A 21210-nucleotide genomic window follows, 5' to 3' on the forward strand; every position below is an offset into this window, starting at 1 on the left:
TGAATATAATTATAATTGCTTAGATTCGAAAACGTTAAAACATCTTCACATTTTATTAATATATATTTTTTTATTTATATGTTTCTTATTAATTTCTGTTTTCAATAAATATGTCTCTAATAAAAAATTAAAGAAATATGTTATATACATATTTGTAAAAAATCTTGGTCCTATAAATATATATACTTTTACATATATCATATCTTCCAGCTGCGATTAAAATTCCGATTTATGATTATTGATAATTTTATGGTTATAAATAATAAAGTTTTTTACATTTTGTTTTTAAATTTGTCTATATCTATTTATTTATTTATTTATTTATTTATTTATTTATTTATTTATTTATTATTCATATGCAATATGTAGCATATCATATATTTATTAAGAGCAGAATATTCTCAACATTCTATCTTCTATTATAGGTGAATAGACAACATGATGTCACGTCTCTGTCTACTCATACTCTTCCTTGGCATTGTTCGATTTGGTGATTGTGGAAATGACGTAGACTGCAGTACACCGAGCGCACCTGGTTCCGATAAAACTAGTATGACAGTTGGCGATTTATTCTTACCCGGTAAAAAATTTAAATAATTATATAGTTATAATGATTGATAATTGAATAATTATATAGTTATACGCATATAATCGTAAAATTATATGTGAAATATGTCCATTTTTATACATATATAATTATATATATAAATGTATATATAAATTATAAGGGTTTATATATATATATATATATATATATATATATATATATATATATATATAATCATGTCAAATTATATATATATTTATATGTATTTATGTAATTATATATAAAAAGCACTTTTATTTATAATTATATGTATGGACATCTTTTAAATATAATTTTGTGATTATATGTATAATTTTATATATTTCTATATAATTTTATATTGTTATATATAAAAAATTTTTGATCGGGTAAAGGGTCTCACAAGTCTAATTGTACGAATAACAATAACAAAAACTTGGAAGAAACTACCACTAGCATTAGCAGCAATGTCCACCATGACAGAATAAAAGCAAGCATCCAAAAAGCATATACAGGATTAGCGATTTTTCCAGGTAATTCAATTATTTCATAATACAAAAAAAATTACAGAAAAGATTGCAAATGTTAAAAGCAAAAATTTTAGGGGCAAAAACATTTTTTACATGTATAGCATATATATTATAAATGTTCAAAATAAAAAAATATTAAAAATTGTAAATATATAAATATATATAAAATATTTTGTTAAATATTTAGGATTATTGAATTTGTTTTCAATATTTTGCCAAGATCTTTTTCTACAAATAAATTAATCTTTGAATTTATTTTATGTATTAAAAATATTCTTATAATATATACATATATATATATATATATATAAAAGATACAATTCTATAATTATGAAGATTAGTAAAACAATAAATAAAATGATATATATATATATATATATATATATATATATATATATATATATACTCATTGCCGCAATGAAAATTGTTATGATATTATATCGATTGTGAGTCTTTTTTTAATGAAAGAATACGTTATCGGAAAATATATATAATGATTTCACAATTTTATTTAAAATGTGGTCTTCAATTTTCAAATTTTATTTTTATTAGAATATTAGAAATAAAACGGAAAATAATTTCAACTATTTGTTGCAGTTATTATAATGATTATAATGATATATAGTTATTAAAGTGAATATACGCATCTATAATACACATTTTTATTACACGGTTTTTAAGTTTATACATTTCAAAAAGATACAATTCTATAATTATGAAGATTAGTAAAACAATAAATAAAATGATTATAAATGATGATAAAGTAAAAATGATTAAAGGAAATGAGCTAATAATAAGAATCGATGATTCTTTAATCCTTTATTAAATACATTAGAGCTTTTATTCTATTGTAAGTGAAAATTAGTTGCATATTTAATTGTAAGTAAAAATAAGATACATATATTTAAAAAGAAAAGAAATATATAATATGTAAAATACAAATATAATATATAATATGTAAAATACAAATACAATACAAATATAATTCTGCACACATGAATCCGAAGAAGGAGAAGAAGGATTAATTATGTTACTATTATTGATTTAAATTTTGTGTTTCTTTATCTTGCAATACTGATACTTGTAGGAACAAAATGGTGCGGCGCTGGAAATATTGCCAAAAACGAATCTGACCTCGGCCGTTCAAATGAGACGGACGCCTGTTGCAGGGCGCATGATAATTGCAAGAGTGATATCTTAGCCGGTTGTACACTGGAGAATCTCATAAATAATGGTCATTTTACGAGGTGAATGAATGAGATAACTGAACCATCACCTTCAATATATTTATCTCTCTTGAACATTCATTTATATTTATTTATAATTTGAAAGAAATATTATATATAGTTTTATTTATGTCTAATGTGTATATATGTATATATATATATATATATATATATATATATATATATATAATCTTCTATAAAATGTAATAAGTCTTATTATCAAATTATATATTTTATATTTTTTCCCGTGAAATAATGCGTTTTGTTCACGTTAGCTTTATTAATAAATTTTCATTAATTTTTTTGATCGTGAAGATTTTGTAATTTTTTTCACAACAGATCAGCTTGCATTTGTGATCATGCATTCTACGACTGTCTCGCGAAGGTTGGCAGCATATCTAGTGAAATTATCGGAAACACATATTTCAATATATTGGGACCGCAATGCTACGAGTGTATATGCCCGGAAAACAATTGCGAGTAAGACGAATTAGGCAGATAAATAATAATAATAATAATAATAATAATAATAATAATAATAATAATAATAGAAATAATAGTAGAAATATAATATAGAATTTTGTAGAATAACATTATGAAGATTTCAACTTTTTTATATCAGATATCTTAAATTCTAATATAAATTCAAACTAAGTTTTACATGAAAATACAATTTTTTCAGTCCCAAGACTGATCCCACGAGTTGCGAAGGTAATTGCACAAAGTATCAATGGTTTGATAATTCCAAGTTTCCAATATTCAAAATAATGAAAGAAAAGAGGAAACAATTGAAGAACGAAATAGAAGAAAAGAGGAAACAATTGAAGAACGAAATAGAAGAAAAGATAAAACAATTGCAGAACTCGTTCCCTATATCGATGAGTAATCCGAGTAATCATATTATGTTTTAATCGCACGTAAGATTTTTAAAATTGTGTAATCTTCGCACTTTTACATATAGTTTGTTATTTATTTTGATATGTTTTTCTTAACATAGCAATTATAAATTTCTATTCTGAAAAGACTTGTATATTATATTTTTGAAAATTTATAATTCTTTAAATGAATACCGGTTTTAAAATCAATTTGAATCAGTTTTAAATGACGATTTGACGAAATGACAATTTTTTTAAAATTAACAAGAGAGAATTGACTAATCTAATTTGTTTAAGAAGCTATATATATATTATACTATAATAAATATGCTTATTTACTCAATTATGTTGTACGCATCGTATTAATATATATTTATCGCAATATATTTGTTTAAAAATGCACATGTAATATGAATAAAATATCAGCATGATGAATTATTGCATTCTTTATATTTATAACTATTCTATAATTAAATCTTTTATTAACGACGCTAATTATATATGTAATTTAGGATGACTATATATATAGTTTACTAAGTATAATAATTGCATAATAACACATTATTCGATAATCAAGAGCTTGTATGAAAAAAAATTATGTTAAACATAAAAATCTTTGGATAATAGTTTTAGATGAACTATATCGATTAACAAATTTTGATTGCATTTTTCGGCGATATGCCTCTTTTAATTATACGCGAAATCGTTTTTAAAACCATACTGAAAAAATCAAGAACAAAATATATATACCTACAAAAATAATGAAAATAAGCTAAAAATTAAAATAGAAAATAAAGATAGATTATAACATTTTATTATATTTGAAACTTATGATGCAATCGATATATTGGTTTTTGCCGGTATTTGTTACAATGAAACATATTTTCCTGATTTTGGACAAATTATTTAATATATACAAGAGAACTACATCAATTTTGCTAGATAAAATGGATACATATATGTTTATTCTTTCATTCTTTAAATGTGCAAGTGTGAAAAATATATTTTATGTGTACATAAATAATACAATATATAAAATATCATTCATTAAACACTGCGAATAATGAATGGTTAATTATGATATTACATTTCAATTTTTTGTAGAGCAGAATGCCTGATAATGAACCACCTGGCACATTGTACGAATGTGTAATGCATACTATATTTTATCGCATAATGAACTAAAGGATAAACAAAGGAAAAGAAAGAACGAGCGAAGTCCACGCTAAAGTCATTGATTATATTAATACGTATTGACAATTATCTACGTTTAAATTTTTGCTACTTGTACACTTATGCTTACATAATGCGACATAATATGTATATATGTAAATATATTTTAGTAAAATTCTCTTCATTTGGAATTATTTTTGACATTTGCACAAGTGTTAAATGACAAATATTCAATTATCATCAGTGAATTCTATATACGTCATTTGCGCTTTGACTGATAAGAAGATGCGTATATTTAAGTGTCAAAAGTTGCTGGAACCAGTTCATTATACATAGCGGTAATTAAGAAGGTAAGAGAATGCTACATGTACACTGCCACAATGTATAAATTTTGGAAATATAGTAGATTAATAAATATCGGAAAAACTTTTTAAGACTTTTCAAAACTTGAATCTCGAAGAGTTTTTTCAAAACTAATATCTTCATCAAGGAAGAATAACCTTATACTTTGATACTGTATTACATCAGTTGTTTCTCCCTGATAAAATGAGCTGAAATGTTCACGAAATGTTGGAATCAAACTAAAGTCTACGCGGTTCAAATCCGAAAATCAATTCGAATATTATAATTATTTAGCTTCGAAACATTGTCAAAACATTTTGTCAATTTATATTTCTTTAATTATATATTTCTTGTAAATTTATATATGTTTTTAATATATATATACATATCTCATTAAAAATTAAAGTAAGATACATTAAAGTAAGTATACATATGTTATATTGTAAAAACGAACTTGGCCTCAAATTTTTTTATATATCGTATACTTCTATTTGTGATTAAAATTCTGATTTATGATTATTGATAATATTATGATTATAGACATGTGATATATTAATGATAACAGGAAATGCTGATAATTTTTTACTTTGTTTTTAAATTTATCTTTCCTCTTTATTATTCATATGCAATGTAGCAACGTGTGCATTGTGTTCATTAGAGGATATAGCTCAATATCTTCTCGCTATTTATCTTAGGTATAATAGACAGCACGATGTCACGTCTCTGCCTGCTCATACTCTTCCTTGGCATTGCTGTTCGATTTAGTGATTGTCAAAATTACAACATTTATGGAAATGACGTAGATTGCAACACACCGAGTGCACCTGGTTCCGAGAAAACTCGTCTAACATACACCGAAACGTTACTGGAAGGAATAAACTCTCTCAATCCTTTCAAGAAAAAGAAAAACTATTCATTGGAAAGAGCAACCTTCAGCGACGTCCTCGAAGAAGTTGAAAATTATCTTGGTATTTTCCCAGGTAATTCAATCATTTCATTAATATAAAAGATTTACAAAAAAAACACAAATGCTAAAACCAAACATTTTAGGGGAAAAAATTTATTTTTTTGTCATGTGGAACACATTTATTTATAATGTTAAAAATAAAAAACTTATTAAAATATTTATTAATTTATTAAAACTAATACATCTATAATATTTAAATACATTTTTATTACATATATTTTATAAGTTTACGTTTCTAAAAAATCTAATTCACTAATTATTAAAATTAGTAAAACAAGTAAAAATGTGATACATATTTAAGCAGAAAAGATAGATATATAATTATGCAATATATGTAGAATGCAATATAAATTCGACAGAGCAAATTGCTACAGCTATAATAAATAACACAAAAATTATTTTACAAGATTTAATTACAAAATATTACAAAACCTTTACTTTGACGATCTTATAAAATTTAATTTGAAATATGTAAATATGAGCGTTTTTGTTAAATATCGCATTGAGAGAAAGAAAAACACTATTGAAGCAGATAGTTAAAGTAAATGAGACAATCAGGAACAAAAATATGTAATGTTTTCAATATTTACAAAAAATTAATATTAAAATTCTTTTAAAAATAAATTCCTCGTATGCTTTTTTTTACTATAATTAATAATTTTACAATTAAAATAACGATATTGAAATATAAAAATAAAACAAAATATTTAATTGTAAATTACGCATTACGAAGATCTGCTTTCATTATTTACATTGATTAAATTTAGATTAATTGTATTCGATAAAATATATATTTTATAATTATTTTATAATTCATATAATTAACTAAATTTACCTGAAGATTATGGATTGACGTTAATCGATCGAATCGATTCGATCACGCATGAGATTACCTTGAATTTGTTCAATTCAAAGTCGTATTGCTATTTTCACAGGTGCATGTATTATCTTGCGCAACATATTGTAAGTACAATAAACATCATCATCATTGCGATAAAAAACTACAACATATGCTTTATTGACGACTTAAGAATTTTATTCGAATAATTTCGAAAGACAGAATTATTAACTTTATTTATTGCAATTACTGGCTTAATCTCTGATTTCTAGGAAAATTTAACAAATGAAAAAATATATTCATGTATTTAATTATTCGTATATAATTAGCTTGCTAAAATAAATTATGAAAAACAGAGATAAAAAGAGAGATAAAGAAAGAGGAGGGGTGAGACAAATGCTCGTATTTCATAATTCACAAATAAGTGTTAAATTTTTTATTTTAGTTTAAATTTGAAAGATATGTTTTGATCGTCGCTAACATTGAAAAGGATGAGTTATTGCACTGCAAGTTATTGCAGAGACTTGTTGGAAAATTACATGATAATAATAAGAAAACAAATAGAATAATATCGGTCGCAGTTGATATGCATGATGTATATACATATTCAAAGATTTTATTCTATAAAAAATCTTATTTCTTTATTGCGATCAAATATTATTGTAAACACAATCAAACGTATATATATAATTTTCCAAACTGTATAACTTTTTCGCAATATATTTTTTATACAAAGAATTATTTCGGTTAAAGGCAAAATTAAATGATTAAAATTGGTTTAAAATTAAAATATTAAAAAATTAAAAAAAGAATATTAAAAAAAAATAATGTTAAATCTTTTTTCTTACTATCGCATTAATTTATAGATACCTTTTAGAAACTTTGTGATAATAATAAACTATATAAACCTTGTTTTTTTATGTGTTGGATATATTTCCAGCGTAATATATCGATAATTTAAATAGTTCTCTTGCTTCATCAAAGATTTATCACTTATCACGTTGAAAATATATAGTAATATGCACATTTTGAATCCGAAGAAAGAGAAGAAAAATCAATTATGTTTATTATTGTTGATTTAAAATTTGTTTTTCTTTATCTTGCAATGCTGATGTCTGTAGGAACACGATGGTGCGGCAATGGAGATAACGCCAAAAGCGAGGATGATCTCGGCCGTTACAACGATACGGATGCCTGTTGCAGGGCGCATGATAATTGCCGAAACAATATTATAGCCGGTGAAATAAAGCTCAATCTCATAAATAATGGTCTTTTCACAAGGTAATTGAACAAACAAGATAATTGAAACATCGCGCTTTTAACACTTATATTGAAAATTTATATTTATCATTCTGAAAGAAGTTTTATATGATTTGATTTATGATATATATGTATATTGATGTATGATATCTTCTAATATGTAAATCTTATGATATATATGTATATTGATGTATGATATCTTCTAATATGTAAATCTTATGATATATATGTATATTGATGTATGATATCTTCTAATATGTAAATCTTATGATATGTATGTATATTGATGTATGATATCTTCTAATATGTAAATCTTGTTATCAAATTTTACATTCTTTTCTGCGAAATAATAGATCTATTTTTGTTAGCTTTATTGATCAATTTTCGTTTATTTCTTATTGTTTATATTAAGATTTTACAATTTTATTGTTACAGGTCATCTTGCGCTTGCGACGATGAATTCTTTCACTGTTTGAAAACGACCTCCAGCATACCTTCTAAAACTGTCGGAAAAATGTATTTCAATACATTGGGACCGCAGTGCTTTGAATGTATATGCCCAACAAACGATTGCAAGTAAGACAAATTAGACAGATAATATAATAATAATATTAGAAATAATCTCTATACAATAATAATAGAAATAATAATAATATAAACTATGTATATAATATATTACAAGATACTCTCAATATTTTATGTCTGCATCAGATATCTTAAAATATGATATAAAAATACTGACTAATTTTTATATAAAAATATAAATTTTTCAGCCTTAACGATAAAACGGATTGCGAGGGTCATTGCGATAAGTATCGATGGAGAAAAAATAATAAATTTTAATTAATAACAGCGGATTCGATTTTGGCAAAAGGAAGATCTTCTATTAATTTTAATTGTAGGTAAGATTTTTGAAAATGTACGTAATCCTCGCAATTTTGCAGTTCGTTACTTTTGATGTATAATATGGTTTTTTTTAACAGCTTCCCTCTTAAGAGACTTTTCAAGTACATTATTATATTTTAAAAAATTTATAATTTTTTAAATAAATATCAATTTTATCAATTTGGACCATTTTAAATAACGATTAAAATTGATAAGAGAGATTTGACTAATTTTTTTTGAGAAGTTATATATATTATACTGTACATATGCTTTATTCTAAAACTATGTTTTGTACGCAATAGTGTATATTTATCATAATACACATAAGTGCTTAATGTAGATACATATGTATTGTAAATAAAATAGAATTTTATTAGCGCTATATAAATTCTTTATTCTACTATTTTAATTAAATCTTTTATTTTAACACTAATTATATATTTAATTTAAAAAGATTATATTATTTATTAGTAATAATTGCATGACATACTTCGCTTACAATTGCTAAATATAATTTATTCTATTATATATAGTATATTTTTATTACATGTTTATGGTAATAATTTTATTTAATAATCAATAGCTTATACATAAAAAATTATGTTAAACGTAAAAATCTTTGGATAATAGTTTAGGATGAACTATTGGTTAACAAATTTCGATTGCATTTTTTGATGATATTCCTAACAGCACACATATCCCGAAGACATATGTTTAGAGAACATCCTGAGGATGTTCGAATGTTCTCTCGATATCCTCTGAATATATCTTTCGGATATGTTTTGCTATTAGGGATGCCTCCTTTAATTAAATATGGAATCGCTTTTTAAACCATACTGAAAAAATAAAGTTCATAAAATGGACAGATTGTTTATTTTTTCATTCTTTAAATGTGCAATGTGCAAAGTGTGAAAAATGTATTTTATGTACACAAATCATAAATAAAATCGTTCATTAAACACTGCGAATAATGGTTAATTACATTTCTAGTTTCTGCGCAGAGCAGAATGCTGATAATAAATCAGACGCATTGTATAAATGTATATAATGCATACTATTTTATCGCATAATTATCTAAAGAATAAACAAAGAAAAAGAAAGATACGAGCAGAGTACACGTTAAATTCATCAATTATTAATATTCGTATTTCGAGTAATATCCACAATTATCTACGTTCACATTTTTGTTACTTGTTTATATACTTGCGCTTACATAATGAGACATGATATATGTATATTAGTAAATTCTCCTTGGAATAATTTTTTTACATTTGCACTATAGTGTTAAATAACAAATATTCCATTATCAGCAGTGAATTCTACATATGTCATCTGCTTTTGCTGATAAAAAGATGTATTTAAGTAAAGTGTCAAAAGTTGCTGGAACCAATTCATTACATATAGCAGTAATTAAGAGTAAGCGAATGCTATATGTATACTGTTACAACATACAAATTTTTGTAAATATAATAGATTAATAAATATCAAAAAAACTTTAAGACTTTTCAAGACTTGAGTCTCGAAGAGTTTATTCAAGACTAATTTTCATCAAAATAAAACAACTTGATACTTTGATATATACTGTATATCAGTTGTTCCTCCCTGATGAAATGAGCTGAAATTCACGAAACGCTGGAATCAAACAAAACGTTTAAGCAGTTCTAATCCGAAAACCAATTCTAAAAATTCGAATATTATAATTAGTTTATAGCTTCGAAACATCACCAAAACATCTTGTCAATTTATATTTTTTGTAAATTTATATGTTTTTGATAAATATATATATCTCTCAACAAGGGTACGTTTATCGGGATACATTTTTCGTCGGAGTACAATTTTCTTATTTAAATGCTGAATTTATGTAGCATATATTCCTCATTTCGTTTAATATAACCGAATATAATTAGGCACGCAAAGCAAAATTATATTATTTTTTAATAATAAAATGTCAAAAATTACAACGCATGCATACTAAAATTATTATTGCAATCAATGCATAAAAAATATATTAATTAATTATGTAACGTATAAAAATTCAATATTTAAATCTTTTACAGGAAATATGAACGAAGAAATACAATTTTTTCTACAAGAATCTTTATTTGTGATTAAATATCTACACTTTCATTAGACTCGCGCGAGACTATACCCCATACTTCCGTCACGCTGCGCGACTTGCGCGAAACTGATACTCGTGCGTCGTGCGAGATATCGCGAGCGCGGACCAGTAATCACGTGACCACTGGTCATGTGACTATCAGGCCCGCGCTCGCGATACCTCGCACGACTCGTGCGGCACGACGCACGAGTATCAGTTTCGCGCGAGTCGCGCAGCGTGACGGAAGTGTGGGGTATAGTCTTGTGCGAGTCTAATGAAAGTGTAGATATTTAATCACAAATAAAGATTCTTGTAGAAAATTTTATTTCTTCGTGCGGCACGACGCACGAGTATCAGTTTCGCGCGAGTCGCGCAGCGTGACGATGTATGGGATGCATTAATCTAATGGAAAAGATAGAAAGAGAGAGTTGCTTTCGTCGTACAACGTTATTTTATTAAATAATATGTTTAGCCACAACAACCGCCTTCAGCTCCTAGCCCTTATTTTAATCTGTGATTTATTCTTCTCGCGAGCTTTTGATTTACTAATACATCGCATACTTGCTATTATATCTTAACAGTATTATTGGTAATTATCTACTCGAGCGTTTATACTTTTCCTACTTTTCATACTTGCTTACATAGTGCGGCGTATATTTGCATGTTAATAAAATTCTTTTTGAGATTATTTTTGACATTTGCTCAAGAGTTATATAATAATATTCGATTTTATCGCAGAGAATTCTACATATATTTGCTTTTACTTGTAGAAGCTGTATTTGAGTGAATTCTTAAAAGTTGCTGTAACCACAATTTATATAACACAGTCATATAATTATACGAGGTATAAGTTATAAAAATACTTATTTTATTTTATTTGTTGCATATACCTACTTCTTGTAATATATTAATATAATTTAATTGCTTTTTACTTAATATAAGAGATATAGTTCTTTTCCTTAATCATAAATGTACTAATCGTTGAAAACGTATAAAATATATAATATAAGATGCACACATTAAATCCAAAGAAGGAGAAGGATCAATTATGTTATTATTATTGATTTAAATTTTGTGTTTCTTTATCTTGCAATGCTGATACTTGTAGAAACAAAATGGTGCGGTCTGAAGGGATATGGGACCATGAATTATATAGCTCAAAGTTCAAAGTATCGGAAAAACGTATTTCAATATATTGGATCCGCAGTGCTTCAATTGTTTATGCCTAACAGATAGTTACGAGTAAAACAAATTGGACAGATAATATAATAATAATAATATTAGAAATAATCTCTATACAATAATAATAGAAATATTATAATCTATGTAGAATATATTATGGAGATACTTTCAATTTTTTAATGACCACATCAGATATCTTAAAATATAATATAAATTTAGACTAACAATAAGTTTTATATAAAATTACAAATTTTTCAGCCTTAACAATAAAACGGATTGGAATGAAAATTGCGAAAGGTGGAGTTGGAAAAACAATGCCAAATTTTAATTAATAACAGCAGATTCAATTTTGGCAAAAGGAAGATCTCCTATTTAATCGTAGGTAAGATTTTTGAAAATGTACATAATTCTCGCAATTTTGCAGTTCGTTACTTTTGATGTATAAGTCATATAACAATTATTCTTTTTGCAGAACCCTCCTTTCCCATTATCGGTGTCAGGATCCGATAGTGATTCTATTGTACATATAATATATATTTTTGTAATTTGTTAATAGTTATTCAATAATTAAGAGCTTGTATACGTAAAAAAATTGTGTAAAACATAAAAATTTTTGGATAATAATTTCGGATAAACTATCGTTTAATAAATTTCAATTGTATTTTTCGGCGGTACGCCTCTTTTAATTACATGGGGAATCGTTTTTGGAACCATACTGAAAAAGAACAGATATACAAAAATGATAAAATAAGTTGAAAAATAAAATTCAAATAGAAAATAAACACAAATTATTAATATATTTTATTATATTTGAAACTTACGTGATGCAGTCGATAATTGGACACACAGACAGACAAAGTGTACATCCGGTGCAATCGTCCGTTACCTTGGGGAGGTGGGTGTCAGGATGGAAGGTGATTGCTTGATATCCGGAATCCGAGCAAGCCATGTAGCATTTGCCACAATTTATGCACATATCCTGAAAGAAAGAGAGAGAGAGAGAGAGCAATTTGATACATATGGAATAGGTCTTAATATTAGGCAAATTACTCTATACAATTTATTTTTCACGTACATCGTCGATTAAAGCAATTACTTGCTTCTTGTTATCCAATTCTTTGTAACTACCAATGTGTACTAATGCTTTGCCAATTATGTCCTTGACAGTAGGTATCGGCGCGATCGGCCTTGGAGCAGGTCGAGTTATCGTCACGTCTTCATCCAAGGGATTCGAATTAGCTTTCAATTCGGCTATCTTTCGTTCGCGCAGTTTTTGATATTCGCCAAACTGCGCCGGTGCAATCTATAGAAAATTTTAGTCTTGGCTTAGAATATATAAGTATTGTTTAAAAGTACAAGTTTTAAAAATATGTAATAATGAAGTGAAGGAAAGAGAGATATAGTTATAAGTTCTTCATCAACACTTTACGTTTAAAATTTAATAATCTGTAACTTAAATCAAACTTGTAGTTAATTTTTGTGCTTATGTAGAAATTTATCGAAACATTAACGAAGGATTAATAATTAAAACTTACTTTGCCAAGAGCATATTGCAGGGAAACAGGTTTGCCTTTCTGATGTTTGAATGTCGGTGGGCTCTGACCATCCCAATCTTTCACCTGTGCTAGACTCTTCAAGTATAACAACGCTTTTAAACCGGTTATGTAGTCATCTATCAAGGTAAAGTCTTGGTTTTGAATGGCACTGCAAATCTATGTATTAAATAAATATTTAATTACAAAATCACATAATGTAAAGCGAAAAAATTATATTTTAATGCTGTTTATTTCTAGAGATTAATGCTTAATTATCGAGTGCTCTCTCGAAATTTCAATTTACAATTTCAATCTAGTTTGAAATTTTTATCGGATTTCTTCAAGTATTTTTTACACCCAGAAATGTATATTCTCTCGATTTTTAACAAATTATTATTAATTGAGAAGAACAAAATTTTATTATCATTGAATTTTCTATTGTATTTTTTTACCATCTAGATTTGTTTGTTCTTGCGTTGCTAATTATTTTGAATTGATTAGAAAGTAGTGGAAGATACAGTGAAGAATAGCATAAGAGAAAAAGAATGAGAAACATGGAGATTCTTGTTTATACCTGGATGGCGGATGCACCGCAATGCAAGAATTGCAGAGCGACGTCGGCCGAGTCGACGCCGCCGGTACCAAATATTGGAAATCCCGGAAGATGTTTCGCGATCGTTGAAATGGCCCTCAGAGCTTGAGGTCTGGTAGCGTTTCCTGACATCCCGCCGTATGTCGTGGATTTGTTAAGACCTACCGCTGGCCATGGAATCGCATCAGCGTGAAGTCCCATTAATCCTGACACCGTATTAATAGCGGTAACGCCGTCGGCTTTGCCTATATTAAATATTAATTAATTAATTCAAATAAGAAAGGCTAAGAGCCATATACGCGGATGTTTCTTGCGTACATCTCCAACAAAAATTAAATTAAATATTAATTATTAACGAAATTAATTATTAATAATAATTAATTTTCTATAAATATCAAATTTTTATAAAAGCTTCTTAGTCATATATATAAATTGCTTATTGTGAGAAGATAAAATATTTAAATAATTTTATAACATAATTATTGCTATGATTTATTTTATTTTTCTGCACAGTGCGCACACATCGATATAATTTTGTATAAATTTTAGAATAATTTTTATTACCTTCGTAAGCTGCTTTGGCGATGGAAAGAATATCGGTGATGTTGGGTGTCAATTTTACGAAGATCGGTATCTTGACAGCTTCGCGAACCCATCTGGAGATGTTTCTAACTAATTCGGGATCCTAAAAAATTTAGTTCTTTTTTTTATTCTTTTTTATGCTTCAAATCTCAACATAAGAAAGGACACACAAACCTGTCCACAGGCCAGACCCATTCCGGACTCGCCCATACCATGAGGACACGATAGATTTAATTCCAAGCCGTCAGAACCAGCTGCTTCCGCTTTTCTCGCTAGTTCTGTCCAATCGGATTTATTATACGTGCACATAATGCTTGCGATGACAATCTATGTAAAAATATATATATATATATATATATATATATATATATATATATATATATTAAATTCTGATAATTAAAAGGTTTGTAAAATATTTTAATTAGGATTATTTTTATTTTATTAATATAATTATAATAACATTAAATTAGAATTGTGAATCCAGTAAAAATAACTGAAAGTTATACCTTTGAAGGAAAGTCTTGTTTCAATTCTGTAATACTGCCACACCAATAATCGGCAGTTTTCTCAGATATCAATTCGATATTCAAGAAGCTACCTTGTTCGGGTCATAATGGTGACGGGACGTTGTGCCTTTGATGATGCGCGGTGACACGTTGGTGACGAGATCCTGGGAAAAAAAAATATTGAAAACACAAATATATACATGTCATTTGTAATTTAATTAATACTCTTTAATGAGATACTTTATCTAAGGAGAAGGTTTTCGTGATAGCGAAGGCCCACCCGGCTTCGAAAGCACGTCGGATCATCGCGCTGGTGGTGCAAGGTGGTGCGGAAGCCAGACCAAAAGGATTCTCGAATTTTAATCCACATATTTCGATGCTTAAATCAACGTCATCGATAGCTGTGTAAAACTTCGGCAATTGCGGAGTTTCTGGTACAGTCAAACCGTAAGATTCCTACACGATAATCAAAATACAAAAATGCAATCAAGTCCAGAACACAAATTACATCGTCAATTTAAATTTCAAAAAATGTAGGCAAATAAAATTTTATTTAGCTAATTTTATTTCTTATAAAATTTATTATAAGATAAAATCATTATAAATGAATTTTTTTATTATTTTAAATTATTGTTATATTATTACATTAATAATAATAAAGCTACATTTATTGAGAGTTTATCGAAAAACATTGCTGTAGATATTTCCTGAAAAATTTAGACTTATAATTCATAAAAAGAGACATCAGATGACGTACCTGTATGTATTTGTGAATATACCATGCAGCTGTTTTTCCATCATTCACAGATTCCACAGTCGTTTGAGCGACACCAGCAAGGTCTCCTCCGCAAAACACACCTGGCACCGAAGTCATCATCGTATTCTGGTCAACTTCCGGTAAATTCCATTTGTTCATCTTAATTGGCGCTATGGCATTCTTCACTGTTCTCACCATCAAGATAATTTTTTATTTGTTACAATTTTCTTTGTTTCATTATTTATTTAATTTGTGATATATTGACTTATATGATATATATTTTTATTATTATATATACTACTTTAAATTTTATGATATATTAAATTGATGTTTGTTCTAGTAGGCATAATATTATTATACTCACCAGCAGGATTATACAATTCTGACCCAAAAGCCGAAATCACGAAGTCCGCTTTTAAAACAAACTTTTGTTCTTCATCTTCTATCCATTCATTTTTCTCGTTTTGTTCAGTTCTGTAAAACTCGATTGCGAAAATTCTTCCGTTGCGAACAATGACACGTTTCGGCGATTGGAAAGGTATAAATTCGCACTTTTCTTCCTTCGCCAGATCCATCTGAAAACAATTTTAAAGTCTTAAATTTTCCTTTATCAAATATTTGTGCGTTCTAAATATCTAAACTTTAAATAAAAAAAATTTAATTATAATTTTTATATTTTCAGATTAGAATTTAAATGCAAAGATGTAGACGGTAGAGGGATTACCTCTTCTGGGACAGCTCGTACGTTGGTGAAGCCTTTCCGAAAGACGACGAAGACCTTTCTGGCTCCACACCGGAGAGCGGAAGTTGCGCAATCGAAAGCGGTATCTCCCGCACCGAGGACGATTACGTTGCCGTGAAGAGATGGAAGTTCCTGGTTGTTCTTGCAAGCGCACATTCCCGGCTTGCTACCTTTTGCGACCATGGGCAGGAAGCTCTTCGAAGTGAAAAAGCCCATTTCCGACGTGAGATTTTCGAAGATCGGTATATTCTTCGGCTCAGGTAATCCGATTCCTAAAAAGATTGCTTTATATCCAGCACCTTGAAGGGTCTGAAACATTTTTAAATTTATATAGCAGGTAATCTTGTATCGCCAGTGATGAATAAAATTAAAAAATAATAACTGTAAGACGACCCAACTGGCTTAAATTTATTATTATTATTAATTCGATGTCATATACAATAAAAGACGACGTTTCGACCTTAAGTTTAGGTCCTTATCAAGTCTTACGAAATCTTTAATACAAAATATAATTGAGTTTTTACATTATACACATTTCTATATAAGTACTGTGTCAAGTAAAACGTTCCGTATGGATGGTAAAGGTCGACCCGAACTCAATTATATTTTGTATTAAAGATTTCGTAAGACTTGATAAGGACCTAAACTTAAGGTCGAAACGTCGTCTTTTATTGTATATGACATCGAATTAATAATAATAATAAATTTAAGCCAGTTGGGTCGTCTCACAGTTATTATTTTTTAATTTTTAAATTTATTTATAATTTGTTAAAATTAATTACAGAATAAATATTTTTCAAAATTTTAAGTTAGATAATTATATTGATAAAAAGATTTTAAAAAATATAATAGATAGATGACAAATCTAGATTTTTAAATTAATTTTACCCGTATCGTCAAATCATCTTCGGATAGCGATCTTCCTAATTCGATCTTCACTCCTAGATCTCTAATAAGATCAACTTCGAAATTAACAACGTCATATGGAAGTCTATATTGTGGTATTTCGGAGGAACTTAATCCGCCTATATAATTCTCTTTCTCGAAGATCGTAATATCATCGTAACCGAGTCGGGCAAGAAATGTCGCACATGAAAGAGAGGCTGGTCCACAACCGAGTAAAGCGATCTTCGTGTTTGCATAAGGTACTGTTTGATTAGATATTCTGATTTGAGGAATATTCATCTGTTTGAAAACCTGAAAGAAGAAATGTAACATATAAAGTACATTCATCGCATTTAAAGCTGAATATTATATTCACGGTAAAAAACATTTCGTATTTCTGTTGAAATTATCTTGTGTAGAAATTTTTGTGTTAAATTTTTAACATACTCTTATGTTAATATAACATATTGTCGTTATGTTATTTTGACATTTGTCTGTTGAGTTAATATTCACTATTTTTAAGTGTTAAAACAACACAATTAAATGAAAATGTACGAATTTTTGCTTATATTATATTTTTATTTTTATATTTTTGTGTTATTTTTTCACATATTACGTGTGTTATTTATTTACATATTTGTCTTCTGTTAAAATGACATTAAAATTAGAGTAGATAAATTGAGACATGTGAAATGTGTTAAATTTAACATAAATTTTTTTACTGTGTTATATTTGAAATACACATATGTAAAAAATTAAATAATATATATAGTATATATTATTTTATTACTATATGTATATCTTAAGTCAAAGATTAAAAAGATATTAAATCAAATTTCCATAAAATATAGAATTACTTGATAGGGAGGCGACATCCCTGTACATAGGCAACAATTGATTTTATGTATTTAAAGTCGCTTGATAAATTTGATAATGCTAAAATTTATAAATTTTATATGCAGAATATATATATAAGATATCTATTTGTTCTATATTTTAATTAATGTATAGATATTTTAATAAATATTATAAGCATTAATAAATTATTTTCACGTTTTATCGTTACTTTACATAAGTTACCGAATTAAATATTAATTGCTAAATACTAAATAATATTACATACATCCATTGCGAAGTGTTGCAGCCCACCGATGTTGATGGGTCCCTCCTCGGTCGCATACAGATTGCATCCACCCACGCAAAGGTCACTGGTCGGACAAACCATGCCGCAGGTGAGACCAAGAGGATTATCTGATAAAATCGCTTTGGCGGCACCATAGTAATTCTTGTTGGAGATAGAAGTGATAAAAGACTTAATGTCCAATTGTGTAGGACAGGATTTTTGACAAGGTGCGTCAGCGCACTTCAAACAACGCGCAGCTTCCCTTAATGCACCACGTTCGCTCAAAGTAGTATGCTTGATATCGTCGAAATTCTTTGTCAAAGGCATGCAACTCTGAAGAAAGAAAGAAAAAAATATAACAAGATCAATTTTAAAATAATCGACCAAACTAGCCACAATTTGTTTATTTAAAATTACGACGTTTTGACCATATGGTTGTGGTTCTTATTAAATACAAACTGAAATTAAAAAGAGATAGAACGGTATAAAACTTCGTCGATAACTGACTATATAAAACAAGCTACATGACCTATATTATTTTGTTATAAAAAATATAAGGTAAATAAATCAAGGAAAAAGAGAAATTTAGAAACAATAAAATATTCTTTACAACATATTTTACATTAAAAATGGCTCATAACAATAGATGAGATAATTATGTTATCTTATAGAATATTATTAAGAATTTTAATTGAGAATTTGTAAGAAAAAAAATTAACATTTTCTTATATACTTGAATATTAAGATTTTCTCTTTGTTATACAAATTTATGTTATATTTATTTATTATATGTATATATTTATTATGTAATAAATATATATAATATTCTCATGTATATGAGAATCGATCAATATATTAGTTTTTTAACTATAATTCTTTATAAAATATCTGCAATAAACACTTTTTTATTCTTGCTCAAAATAACAAAAAATGCACTTATTGATTTATATCTATTCAGCTATTGTATTAAATCAATTTTTATGATTTATTTTTTATATATATTTAATTTTATTACGCAAAAATTATTCGATAATTAAATAATACAATGAGAATCTGATAAATTTATACAATAATATAATTGTTAAAGATATATATATGTATAAGGAAATGTACGTGAGATTGTAATCTTATCAATTATTGTTTCGGATAGATCTTCAAAATATATTATGTAATACTTGATATATAATATAGAATTCATCGTTTTCTCTGAAGCGAGAATGAATTTTATTCAAGTAATTGGCCCAATTTAAACGACTTACATCACATTTCTCGTGGATGTTTCTTTTCCAGTGCTGTTTGTTCTGTTTGGTCAACGTTGATGGCATAAGATTCGCATGGTATTTGGACTTTGGATTGAGGCTTAGTATATTCTAAAAGATGTAAGTCGCTATATTATAATCAATAGAAATAAAATACCAACAATGTATTTATTATATAATCATATTTTGTTATTATCATAATAAGTTTATTCTATCAGGTATGTATAATAAATAAAAATAAGAATAAGAAATTATATATAATTTATTTGTGAAGAAAGAAAAAAAATTTTTTAAACTAAATTTCTTAAAACAAATTATTCCAACATTGGTTTTATAATATCTTGATCATTCAGAGATTCGAATATCTTTTCGATCAATCTTTTTTTTTTATTTTAGGCTTTAGAAGTAATTATCAATTATTATATAATTAGAAATGACTTACAATCATTATTATTCACGTCAAAAATATGTACTTACTTCGATATCAGGAACATCTTTACTCAACATGATCGATGATGATAACGATGCCATATTTAGGAGCCTATAATTATTATATGAATGAATTTACACAGTATTATAAGCTTTATGAAGCGAATCAATAGCAGAAAAACCGGTAAAGAGCTGATTTGGAACAAGAATTGCAAAATGACAGGTAACTGAAGTAACTCACTTCGAGTTTACCTGCTACAAATATCGAGATACTTAGTTACGTGACAGTTCCTTTCGGCATTTACATTTATACTGACGAGCTAAGTTAATAAGTTGGAGTCATAGGCGTCCGCAGGAAGGGGCAAATCGAGCACTTGTCCCGCCTCCCTGGAAAATGGAAAATTAAAAGAATTTATTGAATATTAAAGAAAGAAAACAAAAATCTTTCTGAATTTACATCTATAGCTTGTCGCGGTGAGAAAGCTTTAATACTAATAAAAGATGTGAAAATATCAAAGCATACATTATTTTCTATCAAACTGAGTGATAAGCCCCCTCTCCTTGAAAAATTCCTGCGGACGCCCATGGTTGAAGTAGTTCACATTCTCTCACTGCACTGCTGCATAAATGATAACTCGAGATAACTCGAGAATCTCTTTAAAAGAAATGCGCCTATAACGTTTCACATCGTAAAGTATTATATACACTTTTATAAACCTTTTATTTTATCTTATAATATAATATTTTTTATGTTATTTATTATTTATTATTAAACATTTTTATGTCCGTGTTTCTAAAATATAAAACTGATTTTTCTTGTAGGAATACATTTACACATAAATATATTATTTCACTCATA

At 27.2% G+C, this 21210-nt stretch overlaps 3 protein-coding genes and 1 long non-coding RNA gene across 8 annotated transcripts; 3 read left to right on the plus strand and 1 right to left on the minus strand.

Annotated features, from left to right (window-relative positions):
- Nucleotides 1-404: 404 nt before the first annotated feature.
- LOC114928305 (phospholipase A2-like) lies at nt 405-3631 on the plus strand. 2 transcript variants are annotated; one of them, XM_029299404.2, is made up of 5 exons: nt 405-580; nt 961-1098; nt 2183-2342; nt 2661-2801; nt 3004-3631. In XM_029299404.2, the coding sequence occupies exons 1-5, from the start codon at nt 439-441 to the stop codon at nt 3230-3232; spliced, it is 810 nt and encodes a 269-aa protein (XP_029155237.1). In that variant the 5' UTR covers nt 405-438; the 3' UTR covers nt 3233-3631. The 2 variants fall into 2 exon arrangements, with proteins under 2 accessions (XP_029155237.1, XP_085335942.1); XM_085479816.1 differs by lacking the exon at nt 961-1098.
- Nucleotides 3632-3679: 48 nt separating this feature from the next.
- LOC114928306 (phospholipase A2-like) lies at nt 3680-8938 on the plus strand. Its single transcript, XM_029299406.2, has 5 exons — nt 3680-4719; nt 5407-5691; nt 7638-7797; nt 8212-8352; nt 8550-8938. Exons 2-5 carry the CDS (start codon nt 5424-5426, stop codon nt 8617-8619), a joined length of 639 nt encoding a protein of 212 aa, XP_029155239.1. The 5' UTR covers nt 3680-4719; nt 5407-5423; the 3' UTR covers nt 8620-8938.
- Nucleotides 8939-10991: 2053 nt separating this feature from the next.
- LOC114928307 (uncharacterized) lies at nt 10992-15036 on the plus strand. 4 transcript variants are annotated; one of them, XR_003819049.2, is made up of 4 exons: nt 10992-11603; nt 11868-12001; nt 12200-12323; nt 12414-15036. It is a non-coding gene; the product is annotated as an uncharacterized LOC114928307 (long non-coding RNA). The 4 variants fall into 4 exon arrangements; XR_003819050.2 differs by having other exon boundaries at nt 10992-11348; nt 11530-12001; XR_003819051.2 differs by having other exon boundaries at nt 10992-11348; nt 12414-15035.
- On the minus strand, nt 11930-20874 carry su(r) (dihydropyrimidine dehydrogenase su(r)). Its single transcript, XM_029299399.2, is given in 19 exon segments — nt 11930-12656; nt 12763-12920; nt 13017-13244; nt 13477-13653; nt 14051-14313; nt 14633-14753; nt 14825-14977; nt 15157-15260; nt 15263-15320; nt 15397-15612; nt 15914-16098; nt 16278-16488; nt 16638-16964; nt 17544-17852; nt 18664-18996; nt 19923-20033; nt 20400-20463; nt 20657-20738; nt 20809-20874. Coding segments are annotated over 18 exon segments (3093 nt in total). The 5' UTR covers nt 20659-20738; nt 20809-20874; the 3' UTR covers nt 11930-12583.
- Nucleotides 20875-21210: the final 336 nt, after the last annotated feature.

This window comes from Nylanderia fulva, unplaced genomic scaffold (assembly GCF_048542155.1).
Source record: "Nylanderia fulva isolate GAGA-0341 unplaced genomic scaffold, ASM4854215v1 Scaffold1, whole genome shotgun sequence".
NCBI lineage: Eukaryota > Metazoa > Arthropoda > Insecta > Hymenoptera > Formicidae > Nylanderia > Nylanderia fulva.

Coding starts and splice junctions, on each gene's coding strand:
- LOC114928305 (XM_029299404.2), top strand. CDS start 439: ATGATGTCACGTCTCTGTCTACTCATACTCTTCCTTGGCATTGTTCGA. Junction 1,099..2,182: donor AGGATTAGCGATTTTTCCAG/GTAATTCAATTA, acceptor TGATACTTGTAG/GAACAAAATGGTGCGGCGCT. Junction 2,802..3,003: donor TGCCCGGAAAACAATTGCGA/GTAAGACGAATT, acceptor CAATTTTTTCAG/TCCCAAGACTGATCCCACGA.
- LOC114928306 (XM_029299406.2), top strand. CDS start 5,424: ATGTCACGTCTCTGCCTGCTCATACTCTTCCTTGGCATTGCTGTTCGA. Junction 7,798..8,211: donor AATAATGGTCTTTTCACAAG/GTAATTGAACAA, acceptor TTATTGTTACAG/GTCATCTTGCGCTTGCGACG. Junction 8,353..8,549: donor TGCCCAACAAACGATTGCAA/GTAAGACAAATT, acceptor TAAATTTTTCAG/CCTTAACGATAAAACGGATT.